The sequence below is a fragment of the Scheffersomyces stipitis genome, chromosome 2 (assembly GCF_000209165.1).
Source record: "Scheffersomyces stipitis CBS 6054 chromosome 2, complete sequence".
NCBI classification, from domain to species: Eukaryota; Fungi; Ascomycota; class Pichiomycetes; order Serinales; family Debaryomycetaceae; genus Scheffersomyces; species Scheffersomyces stipitis.
In genome coordinates this window covers 186740-201038 of record NC_009042.1, presented here as the reverse complement: position 1 = coordinate 201038, position 14299 = coordinate 186740, and the positions used below count along the sequence as shown (strand labels likewise).

Here is a 14299-nt window from a genome sequence, read left to right as displayed (position 1 = left end):
CAGGGAATATAAAGCTCTTCATCTTTCAACTTGATATCAAATTACCAGGCTCCATCATACTTCAGCCACCTGAGTTCTTTCCGAAAAATGTGGACAGAACTTCGGAATAACTTCCTGGTCCGGTTCGGCTGAAGAAAGTTTAGCTGGCATATTTTGGTTGCAGCAATTGATAACCACATATGAGTGCGTTCCACGTGAAAAATAATATTTTGCAACCCCTTAAACGTCTATATGTGGCTCCCAAAAATTGTGGCTGAAACTGTCAAATTTATAGACATGTAGTCGAGGGCTCCGGGCCACGATGGCCGATTAGACACGGAATATTGTCTAGAAATGGAAGATTGGATGGTGTGATTGTTGATCTAGAAGTGGTATGGATAGGAATTGATGGTACTGTAAAATACTCTTACAGTTTCTTACTACTTTCTCTACACTTTCCACCAAGATCACCCTTGAAATGGCTACAACTGAAAATTTGAATATTGACGAAATTGACAAGAAGTACAATTTGAGACCATTTGTAGAGGCTACTCCGTCAGATACTGCTGCAGAAGTTATCCAATTGAACTCACTAGATTTGTCTCTTTTCCAGGAAGGACCAGATTTCTTGGATCAGAGAAAAAAACTTGCTACCCAGCTTGAAGAGTCTCTCTCAACTGTAGGATTTTTCGCTTTGGTTAACCATGGAATCAGCCAAGACACGTTTGACCAATTGAGGTCTGTTGCTCAATCCACGTTTGAGTTGCCGGATCAGGAAAAGAAGAAGTACTTGTCTGGAGCATTGACTTCTGATACAGAAGACAGAAGTGTTTCATTAGGTGCGGAAAGAGGTGCCGGATTCAAACCAAAGGGATATTGGTCTATGAAGAACGGAGTCAAAGATAGTATTGAATTGTACAATTTCAGGGACTTGCAACAAAGGGAAGTTTATGATTCCTCCAAGCCCTACCCAGAGATAGTGAAAGCACATCTTCCAAATGTTGTGAGCTATTTTAGATTCATACATGGCAATATCTTGAAGAAGTTGACTATTTTATGTGATATTATATTAGAGCTTCCAGAAGGTTACTTGTGGGAGAACTACTTCAAGGTTGTGGATGGTGATTCCTATAATTCAGGAAGTGGATTCGGAAGATTCATGATCTACCATGCTTTGAATCCTGAAGATGAAGCAAAAGTTGATAACAATTGGCTCCGTGGACATTCTGATGGCACGGCGTTCACATTTATTACATCCCAGCCTATCTTGTCATTACAGATAAGAGACTATTATACTGGTGATTGGAAGTATGTTGGCCATACACCTAACGGACTTATTGTTAATATAGGCGATGCATTGGAATTTATAACTGGTGCATACTTCAAGTCTTCTATACATCGAGTCGTAACCCCACCTGATGATCAGAAAAATTTTAAAAGATTGGTAATCATTTACTTCTGTGATCCCAAGCTTCCTTCTATTCTCGATCCCGAGCCATTGAATTCTCCAAAATTGAAAAGATTGGGATACAGAAAACACGATGAATGGGAAAGGATTACATTCCAGCAATGGGACGAGGAAAAAGGTAGATTATTTGGAAGGAGTGACGTAAACGATGCCAAAAGTGACGAACCAAACTTGGTGCTACTCTACGGAAGACTACATGAAAGGTGGCATCAAGCAGAACACAATTTCTCTCTTGAAGAAGCTAGGAAGAAGTATAAGGTAATTGAAAACAAAAGTTAATAGCTTAAATTTTAAATAATGGTATCTAGGAATTAAATATCTATCTCTTCTATTGTGGAGATTCTATCTGGGAGATTGCAAACATTATTTGCGCAGCCGAAGCATTGTCCATCAAGGATTTTGGAATTGGATTGTTCTCATTTGAATCACAATGCTGAGCCGCAGTGTCTGAGCTGGAAGCGTCTTGGTTAAATAAAGCATTGTATTTCTTGGTCATCTGTGGAGTCGTAGTTGGCAGATTGAAGTACATGTTAGGATCGTCAGGGTCCTGCTTAGTGGTGTAGACGTACGAACCTTGTTTCAAGACTTCGGTCTTATAGCCATCGAATTCAGGTTGCCATGGAATATATTTGAAGAGATCTGCAAATCCCATGAATAATAAATGAACATATTGTAATTGGTTATTCCAAGCACCGTCACTGCCGTAAAATGCACCAGAACCCTTGGTGACAGACGTAGCGATATTCTTAGATTCAATCAACCATTTTTGGTTTCCAGTGTAATAGTGTAAGTAAGCCATAGCGCTTAAACCACAGCCAACAGAGTAAGTAAGCTTACCCTTGTTGATGTCACTGTAATCATCATTATTTAATCCATCGTAGAACAAGTAGTCGCTCTTATCCTGAAGATTGGCAAACATCCAGTCCATACAGTTGGATGCAAATTCCAACAACTTGTTATCTTGCTCAATTTCGTATAATCTTACTGCTGCCAAGGCTGCTTCCGTAGTAGAAATGGAGGCAACGTAGTTATTGTTAAGGTGCCAGAACACTCCACCGTTGCTGGCCCATTGGGATATGACCCAATTCACAATGCCTTTGGCATTGTCTAAGTAGTCGGTATTTCCAGTTGCTTTGTAAGCGTCAATGAATACCCAAGCGGCCTGGGCGTTGTCATCGTTGTAGATATCGTCATCTCCAGCTGTTGTAGCAGAAAATGCTCCATTTTCGTTGTTCTTGTATTGCAAAAGGTTTGTGAGTGTAGCATCAATTCTGGGTTTGTTCAAGGTGTTGACAATTGCAGTACCGACAACTGCCTGATCCCAAACAACAAGAGGAGCAAAACTGGTCAGTCCACATATATTATCATTGTCTGACCAAGCTGCATTTGGCTCACTCCAAAATCTATTCCAAATGTCATCAACTGTGTCTTGGAAAGCATTCACAGGAACAGCAGAGGCCGATGGAGCACTAGACAGAGAAGACAGGGAAGAAGAGGAAGTACTTGAAGTAGTGGAAGACGTCGAACTTGAAGAAGTTGTAGGTGAACTAGTTGTAGTAGATGGGCTAGTTGTAGTAGATGGGCTAGTTGTAGTAGATGTCAGTAATGGTGTAGTGGAAGTCGTGGTTGGTTTGGTAGTAGGGTTGGTAGTAGGGTTGGTAGTAGGGTTGGTAGTAGGGTTGGTAGTAGGGTTGGTAGTAGGGTTCGTAGTAGGGTTCGTAGTAGGGTTCGTAGTAGGGTTAGTGGTTGGGTTAGTGGTTGGGTTGGTGGTTGGGTTAGTGGTTGGGTTAGTGGTTGGGTTAGTGGTTGGGTTGGTGGTTGGGTAAAATGTGATAGTAGTTGTTGGAGTGGGAATATGAACAATTGAGGTAGAGGTGACCTGAGTAGATACACTTGTAACCACTGTTACAGGATTGGTATTTGCAGGTGTGGTGGTTTGAGTGGTTGGGTTAGTGGTAGCTTGTGTAGTGGTAGGCTGATCAGCAGTTGTTGTAGCAATAGGTGCCGTACTTGTTGTTGTAGATCTAGTTGTTGGTTTCCAACCTGGTAATCCTGGAATTGGGATATTAGGAAATTTAGTCCACGGATTATATGTATTTCCATTGTTATTATTATTATGGTTCAAAAGATTTGGACCATTGATTCCAAGATAAAAACCACTATTATCCAAAGAAACATGAAGCAACTGTCCTCCAATTTTAGCTTCCCTTTTTTTAACGGGAGCTGCAAATATGCAGACAATAATATGGAAAAGAATAAATAATTTTAGCATCAAGGAGTAGCACAGTTACCGGAGAGATCAAAAGTCTGTAGTCGATCTAGGGTAATTGGTTTCGGAACAATGACTCAGCTTCGGAGGAAAGGTTTGAAGTTAAATAACAAACTTATTCCTGACTCCCCTCTCTTCATCATAAGAGGATTCTGGTTCTTTTTATATAATTTTCCAGCAAAGTTCGTGATGGTTCTGCTGAACCAGTCCAAATGTCACACATGACTTAGGGTCCTCGGAATCCAGCCCATTTCTTTACATTTTCGAGACAAGCAGTGCCAGATTCTAACGAATTCAAAACAATGGACATTCTTCTGCTCCGAAATGTACCTCGACATGGGCCAAGAGGGTGTTTCAAATACCAATTATTGTGCAAAATCTCCCAGTATGGATGTAAAGATCGGAATTGTTAGGCTAGAAGAAAATAGTGCACTAATTAATGCAAAAAAAGAGCCTCGTAAATCTGCTGCCCTGAAACAAATTGCATACAATATAATAATACGTTGCATCTGTCAATCTGCAGGATACATAAACAAACAGACGAAAAAAATGTTCTGATAGCAAAATTTCAATTCCATATCTTTTCCCTATTTAGGTATAGAAGGTGAATCGAAGCAAGGGTAGCTGTCAAAATTTCTATGACAAAACCTTATTGGAACCATCCTGTCTTGAAGAATCCTGTGAAATGGTTACCAGGCCGGAAGCAACACGCGGCCTCACTCTATCAGAAAGGATTCTATGAAAATCTCACATCCAACCCGTTTGCCAGGCAGCTAGAAGAGACACGAGCTGATGGAACAACGGTGCGATTTCCTCAGGGAAACCTCATCAAGTTGACTGTAGATAGCATTAGAGATACGTCTGTAGAATGTAAAGATGGTGGAGCTGAAAAAGACGGTGTTGTTGATACAAAATCAAAAGTTAACACCAAAGATATGAACAGGCTCTGGATATTCCCCATTATCAATAGGGCGGTTTCGCAGGAGAAGTTTTATTATAATGCCAATCACATCCTCAATAACAGGCGCTATCTAGAGAGTGTGGTAAGAGATGCCAAATTGAGCAAGAGGTTTTTGCCTAGAAAGGTTCAGTTCAACAGCTCTAGCGATATCAAAAGAGCATCTGAGTTCCTTCCTCATTTTTCTGAGGTGGTCAAACACCTCTACGAGAATAATATAGTTAAATTAGCAAAAGGACCCTTTACCACAAAAGGAAAAAACGGCATTATCATAGGCACACAAGGTCCCTTAATCATATTCCGAGATAACGTTGCGGTCATCAATATACTGAAGCTTGTAGAAAATTTTGAAACTATTCTACTGCCCCAAAAAGACTCCATCTACATAGATTTCGAGAAGCATCCTGAACTTTGCGAATTGATCATTTTGCTAGTCGACTACCGCAGCTAGTTATTAGGTGTTTATGCTGCAGCACACTAACGGAGTAGAGCCCGTATTGCTGCAACCTCTATATGTTTAATCTTGTCTAGGTTTTTCGCTTTGTGCATGAAGTACAGAATACCGCGCAAAAGCTAGAAGTTAAGGTTTACCAACATGCGTCTACCCCCTAGCAATAAGGGGTCGATCTAAAATCATTAGGGGATTGAAGACTTAGAAGGTCTCTCTGAAGTTGTCGAAATTGCCGCAATAATGTTCGAGAATTTACGCCCTCTGACGAAACAGACGCCCATTTTAATGAAATATGTCCAGAAATGACAAATCAATAACCTTTCCCCTTTTGGAAGTTTTGAAATTATTTATGCAGGATGTCAATAAGCGGGATTCTTATTTTCAGCCAGATACCTAATAGAACATTCTCTTTTGTCGTAAAAGATATGACAAACATAGATTCCGAAGTAAATTTGTCATTAATTGTAGATGGACTTATTTGGAATTTTTGGATTCCTTTTTTGACTTAGATGAAGATTCATTTTCACACGAGGCGATCCACTCATAGACATTCGAACACCCAAAACACCAATAAAGGCATAAACAATCTTCAATATTCTCAATAAAACAAATGAGATAAATGATAAATATAATGAAAGGGTTTGAACATGGATAGCCGGGAGACATTGAATAAGAAGAAATTGATATTGTTAAATTTAACACTTTTTTAACAGAATGATTTGATATGAATGTCAAGTTTATCTAATTTTAAGTTTTATGAAATGGAATGTACTGCCATTAAAGCCTAAGTTAATATATATAAATAACACTCTAATACATTGCAAAGGATGGATGAGATCCTAAGAAGAAGGTCTCCTGAAGTTATTATGAAGATATCGCTTCGAAAATCTCCCTAAATATTGCGGCATGGATGTTTCAATCAAATAAACGAGGTTTCACACAAATGGAAGTTATTTGAAAAACGAAATCCGTGATAGTTTAGTGGCTAGAATTACCGCTTGTCGCGTGGTAGACCGGGGTTCAATTCCCCGTCGCGGAGTTTTTTTTGATTAATTTTCTATCAAGCTAGTGGAAGAGATTGAAAATTGAACCACTTGATTTTTGCCGGTTTTGATGTATAACTCGTTAGTTTTTTTATGATCTACACCAGAAATATAGAGAGCCTTTTGGATATCTGATCTGTTCCAATTCTTTCGTTTTTATCTCTTTAAAGTTTTTTCAGAGCGTTTTTCACATTTCTAGATGATGATTTCCAGCGTAAGACGGTTCTCTACTCATGGCGTATGTTTCAAGAACGCACCAATACTGGAGAATTTCCGTTCTACTATGGCTCGCGTAAGCTCTCAGGCAATGGTATTAACAGCTGCCACTACTAATAAACAAGAGTTGCATGGAATGACTCTTTCTTCTGTGTGTTCACTAGCAGTTTTTCCTGATCCTTTGCTCCAGTTCAATCTACATTTACCTTCCTATACTTCGCAAGCTCTTCACGAATGTCAATATTTGGCCATTCACTTACTTCCACCAACACTGAAATCAGCCTTCTTGGGTAGAATATTTGCTAAAGGCGTAAAAAAAGACAAGAGGGGCTCAGAATTAGCTTCCACCAAAGATGAATTAAAGGATGGAGAAGTCTTCCACGAGATGACAACTCCATTTACACAGATACCAAAGTCGGACTACGAACTTCTTGAACTAGACGAAAATGTCTCATTGCCCATACTAAAAGACTGTGAAAGTGTATTCATCTGTAAAGTCAAACAAAGCATAAATGTAGAAAATCACGAAATTTGGATAGCCAGTGTCCTCAAAATTAAACAGAATCCAGAGTACGAAAAGTCGTCAGGAGGACTTCTCTACTTTAACAGAGGCTTTCACAAGATAGGTGACGGATTAATAGAAAGTCTAGACTAACATCTACAACTAAAGCGTCACTTCATCAAGCCATTTTCATGTGGTTATCATGCCAATTATATGTTGATTATAATGTCAATTCGTATTTATCATTCCATTTAATTTCAATTATCATTAATGTTAATTTTTCAAATCTTTTCATAATCTACGATGTTAGCTCCTATAACATCTACCTTGCATCTGTACATAGTTCTAATTCATATCATGCATCGTATTCGTGTTAATCCTATAAATGTATATATATCAACCAAACAACACCATCAGTTGTTGAGTAAACTGTTGCACTCTCTACGCAAGACCTCAATCTCTTGAAGAACCTTAGGCAAAATGGTTTCGAATTTTTCGTTCGTCTTCTTGATTCTTCTCGAGAACTTGTTCAAGATTTCGTTCTTCTTTATATTCTTCAACTCATTCTGTAGAGCCTTGATTTCTTCTTGTTTCGATTGATGTTTATTCACCAACTTCTGGTGCTTCGTAGCTATGGCCAGCTTATCTGATTTTGCAGACTTCAACTTCAACTTCTCCACCTTCAATCTGTTTTCGTACTGAGCCATTACATGCTCTAAATCCTTGTACTGTTCCAAGAGTTGGGCTTCTTCTGCAGAGAACTCTTTCTTGACAGTCTTCTCTTGGATCGTCAAGTTCTCGATGTCTGTTTGCAATTGTTGGATCTCATTTTCCAACTGGATCACTGAGTGCTTCAAGCCCTTCAACTTCCCAAAAACTCTGCTGTCGCTGGATTGCTTGCTATTGTACTTGGAAATTTTATTCTTTAAGTTGTCGATGTTGTTCTTAAATTCCGTCAACTTTCTATTTTCGTCTTTTTTGAACTTTCTGAACTTGAGTCGCAAGCTGTTCAAGTTCTTCATAGTTGACAACAACGAGATTTGCAATGTAGCCAACGACGACGTCTCAGAAAGAGAAGTGCTGAGAACAACCTTATCGTCATCTTGAGTAGTATTAACAATGAAGTGGTTCAAGATGCTGTTGCCTACAATAACGTCTATTTCGTACTGGAACAACGCAGTCAAAGCATAAATGACTAAATATAGACTGCTCTTCCCTTCATCATCGATATTTTCACCTCTGATGATCTTGAAGTAAGACCAGCCTACGTTGTTTAATCTGACCTTCAAGTTATTGAGATCAATTCGTTTTTCTACATTGTCGAGAAGCTTCAACACTATCTTGGAGTCATCGTTGAGAATTACAGCCATTCGCACACTGCCCAAGTTCTTGTTGTAGACTTTGTTGGATTTGATGCTTCTACTGGATTCGTACAAGTTAATGAACTCACCACCGTTGTTTTTTCTTGTGGTGGCATTTCCACTGAATAAGTTGGGGTTTTTCAAGATTGCCTTACTGGCAGCAAGAATCGACCAGAATGGCTGGATAATGATGGTGTTCTCTATTGTGGTGACATTGGGGGAAACTGTCGTAGTAGTAAGAGAAGTAGAAGTAGAACTAGAACTTGATGTCGTTGTTGTAGAAGTAGTTGTTGCAGTCGGTTCGGTAATATTGGAAGATACTGTTTGCGCTGAAGAGCCATTACTCGAAGTAGGAGCTGCTACTACATCGTTAAGACTTTGGGATATGGCTTTGTTGATGTTATTCGAGATGTTGGGATTAGCGTTCGTTCTGAGTTTGTTCTTTAGAATGGTAAGTTTGCTGTTAAACGGTGATATGATGAAGTTTTCAAAGTTTTTGATTGCTACTGAGTTTGTTTCGACAGCTGTATTGTTGTAAATGTCGATGGGCGAGCTGTTCGAGATCGAGTCCTTGAGATCGACTTCAAGAAGCTTATTGGAGTCGCAATTGATGGAGATATCCTCGGTTACATTCGGAATAGAGCTCTGGAGAATGGTCGATTTCTTGAAGAGGGTCGAGTTTATCACATGGAGCGATAGGATGAGGTAGAGCTTGGTAGATATATGATTGAAAGTGTAGTTGTTGACGTAGCCGATGCTAGTGCTATATATAGACACGAATTTGAACGACAAGTTCAACCAGTTGATGAGATAATGGATGTAGTTGATGATGACGAAACAGACAAACGAATTAATGATATTGTTGTTGAAAAACTTTTTGTTGTCATCATACTGAATCTTAGTGGTGATGCGCTTATTGGAAATAGTATTGATGTAGTTGATGGAAGAAGATCCTATCAAATCGCTGGAAACGATAGACTTGGACAAAATCACAAGGTAGTTGAAGTAGCTCTTTTTTCGTACCACCATCAGCAATCCATAGAAGACAGCCAGGTTGATAGCCAAAATCTTGATCAAGTTCCAGCCGAGCCTTCGATAATTCACTTGCACAGGCTCAGCATGTTCCCGCAAAAGAAAGTTGACTATAAACTTGCCCCCCATGAAGTTCGTGCCCAACGTGATGTACACAGTAAGAAGGCACAACAGAACCAGCTGGGGCAACGACAAAAGAATGAAGATAAGTGAAAGTATGTCTCTTATGGAAGAAGCTGGAAACAAAGAAGTGGCAGCAATGAGAGGAAATTGATGATGATGATGATGGTGATGATGGTGGTGATGGTGATGTTGCGGCTGCAGCACGTCCGGCGATTGCCGTTCAGCTCGAGAACGACCAGCCGGAGGTGGCACCTGTTTTTCGTACATTTTTCAGATCACCTACTATGGTTGAAGGTGAATTTGAAGCCGGCGAAAAGATGCAAAAATGCAGATTTCATGAAGCTGACGCGTTTTGGAACCGCGTTTGGAAGAGAAATTCTGGAAATAGGATGCTAGCGGCACGAAACGACTTGTTTCGGACTTGCTGAAAGGAATGTGGCAAATGCTGGAGCTAATTGAACAGGATCAAACCCTGTATTCTCTGAATTTTCAATTGAAATTCTGTGAGCTTGCTAAAAAAAGAGTTTGTATAGAAGAAAATTTTCATTCTCTGGCTGCGACGAAACATCCATGCCGCATGCCTAGTGCATAGTACATGTTGTTTTTGCATTTTGCGCGCACCATCTGTCAATCTTGCGGATGGGGGCACACGACAAGTGGGGGACAACACTAACAGCCAGTTGATAGTCCAGGGATTTATCACCGGTCAGCACTTACGAACAGTTTAAGGACCGAGAGAAGCCAATTAGAGCTACACGCAAACTCCACAAATGTTACACCAGATTATTCAGGAGCAAATTGACATGGTAGCGCCGCATCAACTGTGTGCCCAACGGATTTATTGTACAGTGAATCTAGCTAGCAACGGTAATACAATTCAGGCCCTTCGTATATTTACTACGGAACAAACCGAACGATTCATTCCGTTTCACCTCTACTCTTGTTCAGATATCTTTACAGTACTTTGCATGGAAGAGTATGTATCAGCCGAGAATGCACGCAATTCAGTCAACTGCAAGGCAAGCCCATAGTAGTTCTTCCAAAGGGCGTTGTTAGATTTGAAAATGAAGAACTATGAGGCGACTCTCCTTAGCAATCTATAGCTTGCACGATCCAGAAGTTCCGTATATGGCCAGATTTTGCAATCGAAGCTGGGAATGGTGGGTTCCGGGTAACGCAAAGAATCACGTGACAACATAGTTAATTTTGCGCGCCCAACCAAAAAAGTCCCACCAAACGATCAGTTGGATCGGGATTACGCAAGGCAGATCATAGCACAAAACGCCGTATCTGACAGACAAGAAGCGAAGTAGCACAGAGAGGCCTCCAGAAAGAACAACCATTGTATAAATAGAAGGTGACTGATAGCAGAAAACAGACAGATACAACCCTTTTGGAAAGTGACGGAGAAGCCCGACATTTTTTTCTTTTCTCCAGTTCTCGCTCTCTGACACCCTACCACCCCACCCGACTACCCACTTGCAGTCGCGCAGTCAGACAGACAATATACTACAGACAGTGTTTTCTCTCCTCACAGAAGCCAGACGACTTTTTTTCTCAACATCAGACAGTCGAAAAAGATCAACTTTGATTTTTTGCTGGTTTTCCACACTTTATTTTCTATCCAAGCTCCCGAAAAGCAGGAAAACCCTCCTTGCCGCTGCCTAGAACTCGCAGTCCTGTAGTCCAATACCACTTTGCCTGAGCTTGCGACTTGTTCCCTTCTGACGGGCTCGAAAACGACAATTTTCAGTGATTTTTCAGTGATTTTGTGACTTCAGAGTAATCAGTACACAGACAAAACCAACTACAAATTTGTCAGGGAATACCACGACAAAAGTAGCGAACAAACTTTCACAGCTGCAGACTCTGTAATAAGTCCCAAACTTTAACTTCCACGACAAAAACCAGCCAATCAGAAGCCACGATGATGACCATGTCTTCCGACGAGACTGCGCTTCTGCCAGACGACGCGGCCGCTGCCGTGGCTGTAGCCGCTGCCAACTCAGCCGTGAACTCGATTCCATCCCTCAAAGAGGACGACCACCAGCTCCACTCGTTTGTCAACCACCACCAGACACAGAATCACCACCAGAACCAAAATGCGCTTCACCAGCAGCAGCAACATTTTGTGTCTGCGCACCTTTCGCAGCTCCACCAGACACAGATGCACCAGAATCACCAGAGTCAGACACAGCTTTCGAACCACCACCAAAACCAGCAGCTTCACCAGCAGCTCCAACAACACCAACAACACCAGCAACACCAACAGCACCAACAACAACATCAGCAGAACCAGCAACGGATGCCAGTTCATCACCTCCATATGCAACAACATCTTGCGCAGTTTGATGGCCAACAGCCGCTGATGCAACAAGTGCAAGTTCAGCAAGTTCAGCAGGTGCAGATGCCACTGCACGAAGCACATTTGAACGCACAGCTCACGCAGCAATTAGCACTGCAGCAGCACTTTGTCCATGGCCAAGTTCCACAGCAACTCCACCAGAATGCTCTCCACCAGCAGGCTCAGCAGCAGCAACAGCACCACCAGCAGCAACATCAGCAGCACCCGGGACATGTCCCGGGCATCGGAACCAACCATCAGTATGACCTTCTCACGGGAACTGCCACTCCCGAGGCTGATTTGTTGGAATCTGGCTCCAGAAAGGTTGCACCTAGATCCAGCGACTTGTTCAAGGTAGGCCCTCCATTTTCTGAAACCAGACACCACCAGGACATCTACTGCAAAAGCAATGACTTGGACGTCAACCCTATCTTAGAAGCCAGAATCGACAGAGGTTTCGAAACAGGCGAAAACGGCACCTGGATTGGCTACAAGAGGAACTATTTCACTCTTGTGGCAGCATTTCTGTTGGAGAACTTTGACTTTGACCGGTTCATCCAGAACAAGTTCTACACGTTTGAAAAAGCCCTGCGCAATGGACAATCTGTAGGTGAAAACAAAGTGGAGATCAACTATTTTGCCATTCGTCTTGTAGCCAAGTGTCTGGACGACGATGTTTCTATCAGCTTGATTCAGCATACTGCCAAGAGAGACAAGGGACCACAGTTCCCACCTCCCATCTATCCGGCTGTTCCTGGCGAAATGCCTGATCATGAGACCGTTAAGGCATCGTGCAACAAACGTAACGGTAGCAAGATCGAGAACATGAACAAAATCTTCTACTTTGACAGAAGTGACTACTACCACACCGTCAATTTGGACTCTATGAAGGACGATACCATTCTCAAGAACTATCCAAGCGATTCAATCTCAAGAATTGCCCGTTTCGAGAGAATCCAGTTTACTTCATCAATCAGAGTCAAGCAGACTCTGGCCAACTCCAGATACTTCACGTTGCACGTAGAGTTGTTGGGGATAGTCGAGGACGAGGACTTGCAGATCCAGCCCATATTGTTGAGCTCTATCGAAACTCCTCCCTTGATTGTCAGAGGCAGATCGCCTTCCAACTACCACAAGGAAAGAACCTCAGGCTACAGGGGCCATCTCCAGGGCCATTAGAAGAATTAACAGACATGTTGCTAGTTCTGGTGCTCATCTTGGCCAGGACGATATAGGACAATAACCAAACGGAAAGAAAGGTGAAACTTCTCAGCAACTAAAACAAAACATCGAAACGAACGATTCGACCAGGCTCGGTTTCAAAATTCAAAATTCAAAATTGTATTAAGGATTCATGTATTTCTAGTTATAGACACTAGGTCTATATAATAAAAGACTATGTTATTGATAAAGATGCAGAGTAGAGTTAGAAAGAAGAAGAAGAAACAGGGGAGGACAGTTCTGCTATAGTTTTGTCTTTATGTCATTTATCAAGATAGAATTTGCAATCGTAGACAGTTTACGCAAGACACTCTATTATTACAAAATTGCACCACGGAAAGACACAAAAAAAGTACAAAATGGAGGAAATGAACAGACTGATATTCTTTCAATAACTGGAATACATTTTGAACGAGTTTCCACACTTTAACAGGTACTTCATTGACTTCATTTACCAGAATTGCAATTAGTGGTAAGATATTTATCGTTTGTGTCTGCAGGATAACGTTCAGCCCCCCATTTGCCCCACTCAGATCTGGATGGTTAGAACAGCAATATGGCTGTATGCTCCGAGGACTGGTACCATTTCCTCAAAAATTTAGAAAAGCCCACGGAAAAAGACTGTAACATTGAAGTATACAAGAAGATCAACTCCAACAAGTTTGAGATCTCTGGGTCTCAATTTGCAGTGGCCAGCAGACTCCGGATTGTCCTTTGTATTCTAAACCCCATACTTTTTTTTCACCCACTCGAAATGAACACAAACAGACAGAAGAGCCAAGACATGCAAACCTAGGAAAAAAATGGCCGTCTCAGTTTGAACATGAGACAGACTTTTCTTTCTGGTCATTGCCAACTCCAGACATTTTTTTCATTGACGCTGTCGTAGACTAGCAGCCAGACAACAAGTAACTGTTGTGTCCGTATTCCGTTTGCTTTTGGTCCAGCTCTGCGTGTCTCCGGGGCGTAGACATTCTTTCAGTCAGTCAGACTTTTTGCATTGATACTCCAGATAATTTCATTTTGCGATTGATTATTTTGATATCATTTAATTTTCATTTTCAATTTCAATTTGATTTATTTCATCTTATTATCATATTTATCTTACATTTTTGTTTACGTCGGCTTCTGTGGGTCAGAATCTTATCTATTGTTCAGTATCTGTCTGTTAGTAACTCATCAATCAGACACTTATATCAGTCCGAAAAATCAGGAATTTAAAAATCTGAATCCATTTCAAAATCAAATCTTCAATATATCTCCAAAACTGAATACTAATCAAAGAGAATAATATCTTGAAATATTCTCATAGTCTTCCGCATTGTCATCTCA

At 41.0% G+C, this 14299-nt stretch overlaps 6 protein-coding genes across 6 annotated transcripts; 4 read left to right on the top strand and 2 right to left on the bottom strand. All coding sequences in view use genetic code 12, as the record gives it.

Annotated features, from left to right (window-relative positions):
* Window positions 1-457: 457 nt before the first annotated feature.
* Window positions 458-1726, top strand: PICST_34797 (predicted protein; the record flags this gene model as incomplete). The annotated part of the gene is made up of 1 exon (XM_001382766.1): window positions 458-1726. One exon carries the CDS (start codon window positions 458-460, stop codon window positions 1724-1726), a length of 1269 nt encoding a protein of 422 aa, XP_001382803.1.
* Window positions 1727-1775: 49 nt separating this feature from the next.
* On the bottom strand, window positions 1776-3044 carry PICST_42049 (predicted protein; the record flags this gene model as incomplete). Its single annotated transcript, XM_001382235.1, has 1 exon — window positions 1776-3044. A coding segment is annotated over one exon (1269 nt), but the record flags the coding sequence as incomplete, so codon positions are not given.
* Window positions 3045-4354: 1310 nt separating this feature from the next.
* PICST_56099 (predicted protein) lies at window positions 4355-5125 on the top strand (the record flags this gene model as incomplete). Its single annotated transcript, XM_001382765.1, has 2 exons — window positions 4355-4595; window positions 4638-5125. 2 exons carry the CDS (start codon window positions 4355-4357, stop codon window positions 5123-5125), a joined length of 729 nt encoding a protein of 242 aa, XP_001382802.2.
* A 1326-nt stretch (window positions 5126-6451) lies between these two features.
* PICST_29411 (predicted protein) lies at window positions 6452-7039 on the top strand (the record flags this gene model as incomplete). Its single annotated transcript, XM_001382764.1, has 1 exon — window positions 6452-7039. One exon carries the CDS (start codon window positions 6452-6454, stop codon window positions 7037-7039), a length of 588 nt encoding a protein of 195 aa, XP_001382801.2.
* A 198-nt stretch (window positions 7040-7237) lies between these two features.
* Window positions 7238-9865, bottom strand: PICST_81647 (hypothetical protein). The gene is made up of 3 exons (XM_001382234.1): window positions 8625-9865; window positions 8321-8567; window positions 7238-8263 (listed from the first exon to the last, which is right to left on the bottom strand). Exons 1-3 carry the CDS (start codon window positions 9667-9669, stop codon window positions 7300-7302), a joined length of 2256 nt encoding a protein of 751 aa, XP_001382271.2. The 5' UTR covers window positions 9670-9865; the 3' UTR covers window positions 7238-7299.
* Window positions 9866-11329: 1464 nt separating this feature from the next.
* Window positions 11330-13153, top strand: NDT80 (meiosis-specific protein; the record flags this gene model as incomplete). Its single annotated transcript, XM_001382763.1, has 3 exons — window positions 11330-11533; window positions 11639-11713; window positions 11924-13153. 3 exons carry the CDS (start codon window positions 11330-11332, stop codon window positions 12923-12925), a joined length of 1281 nt encoding a protein of 426 aa, XP_001382800.2.
* Window positions 13154-14299: the final 1146 nt, after the last annotated feature.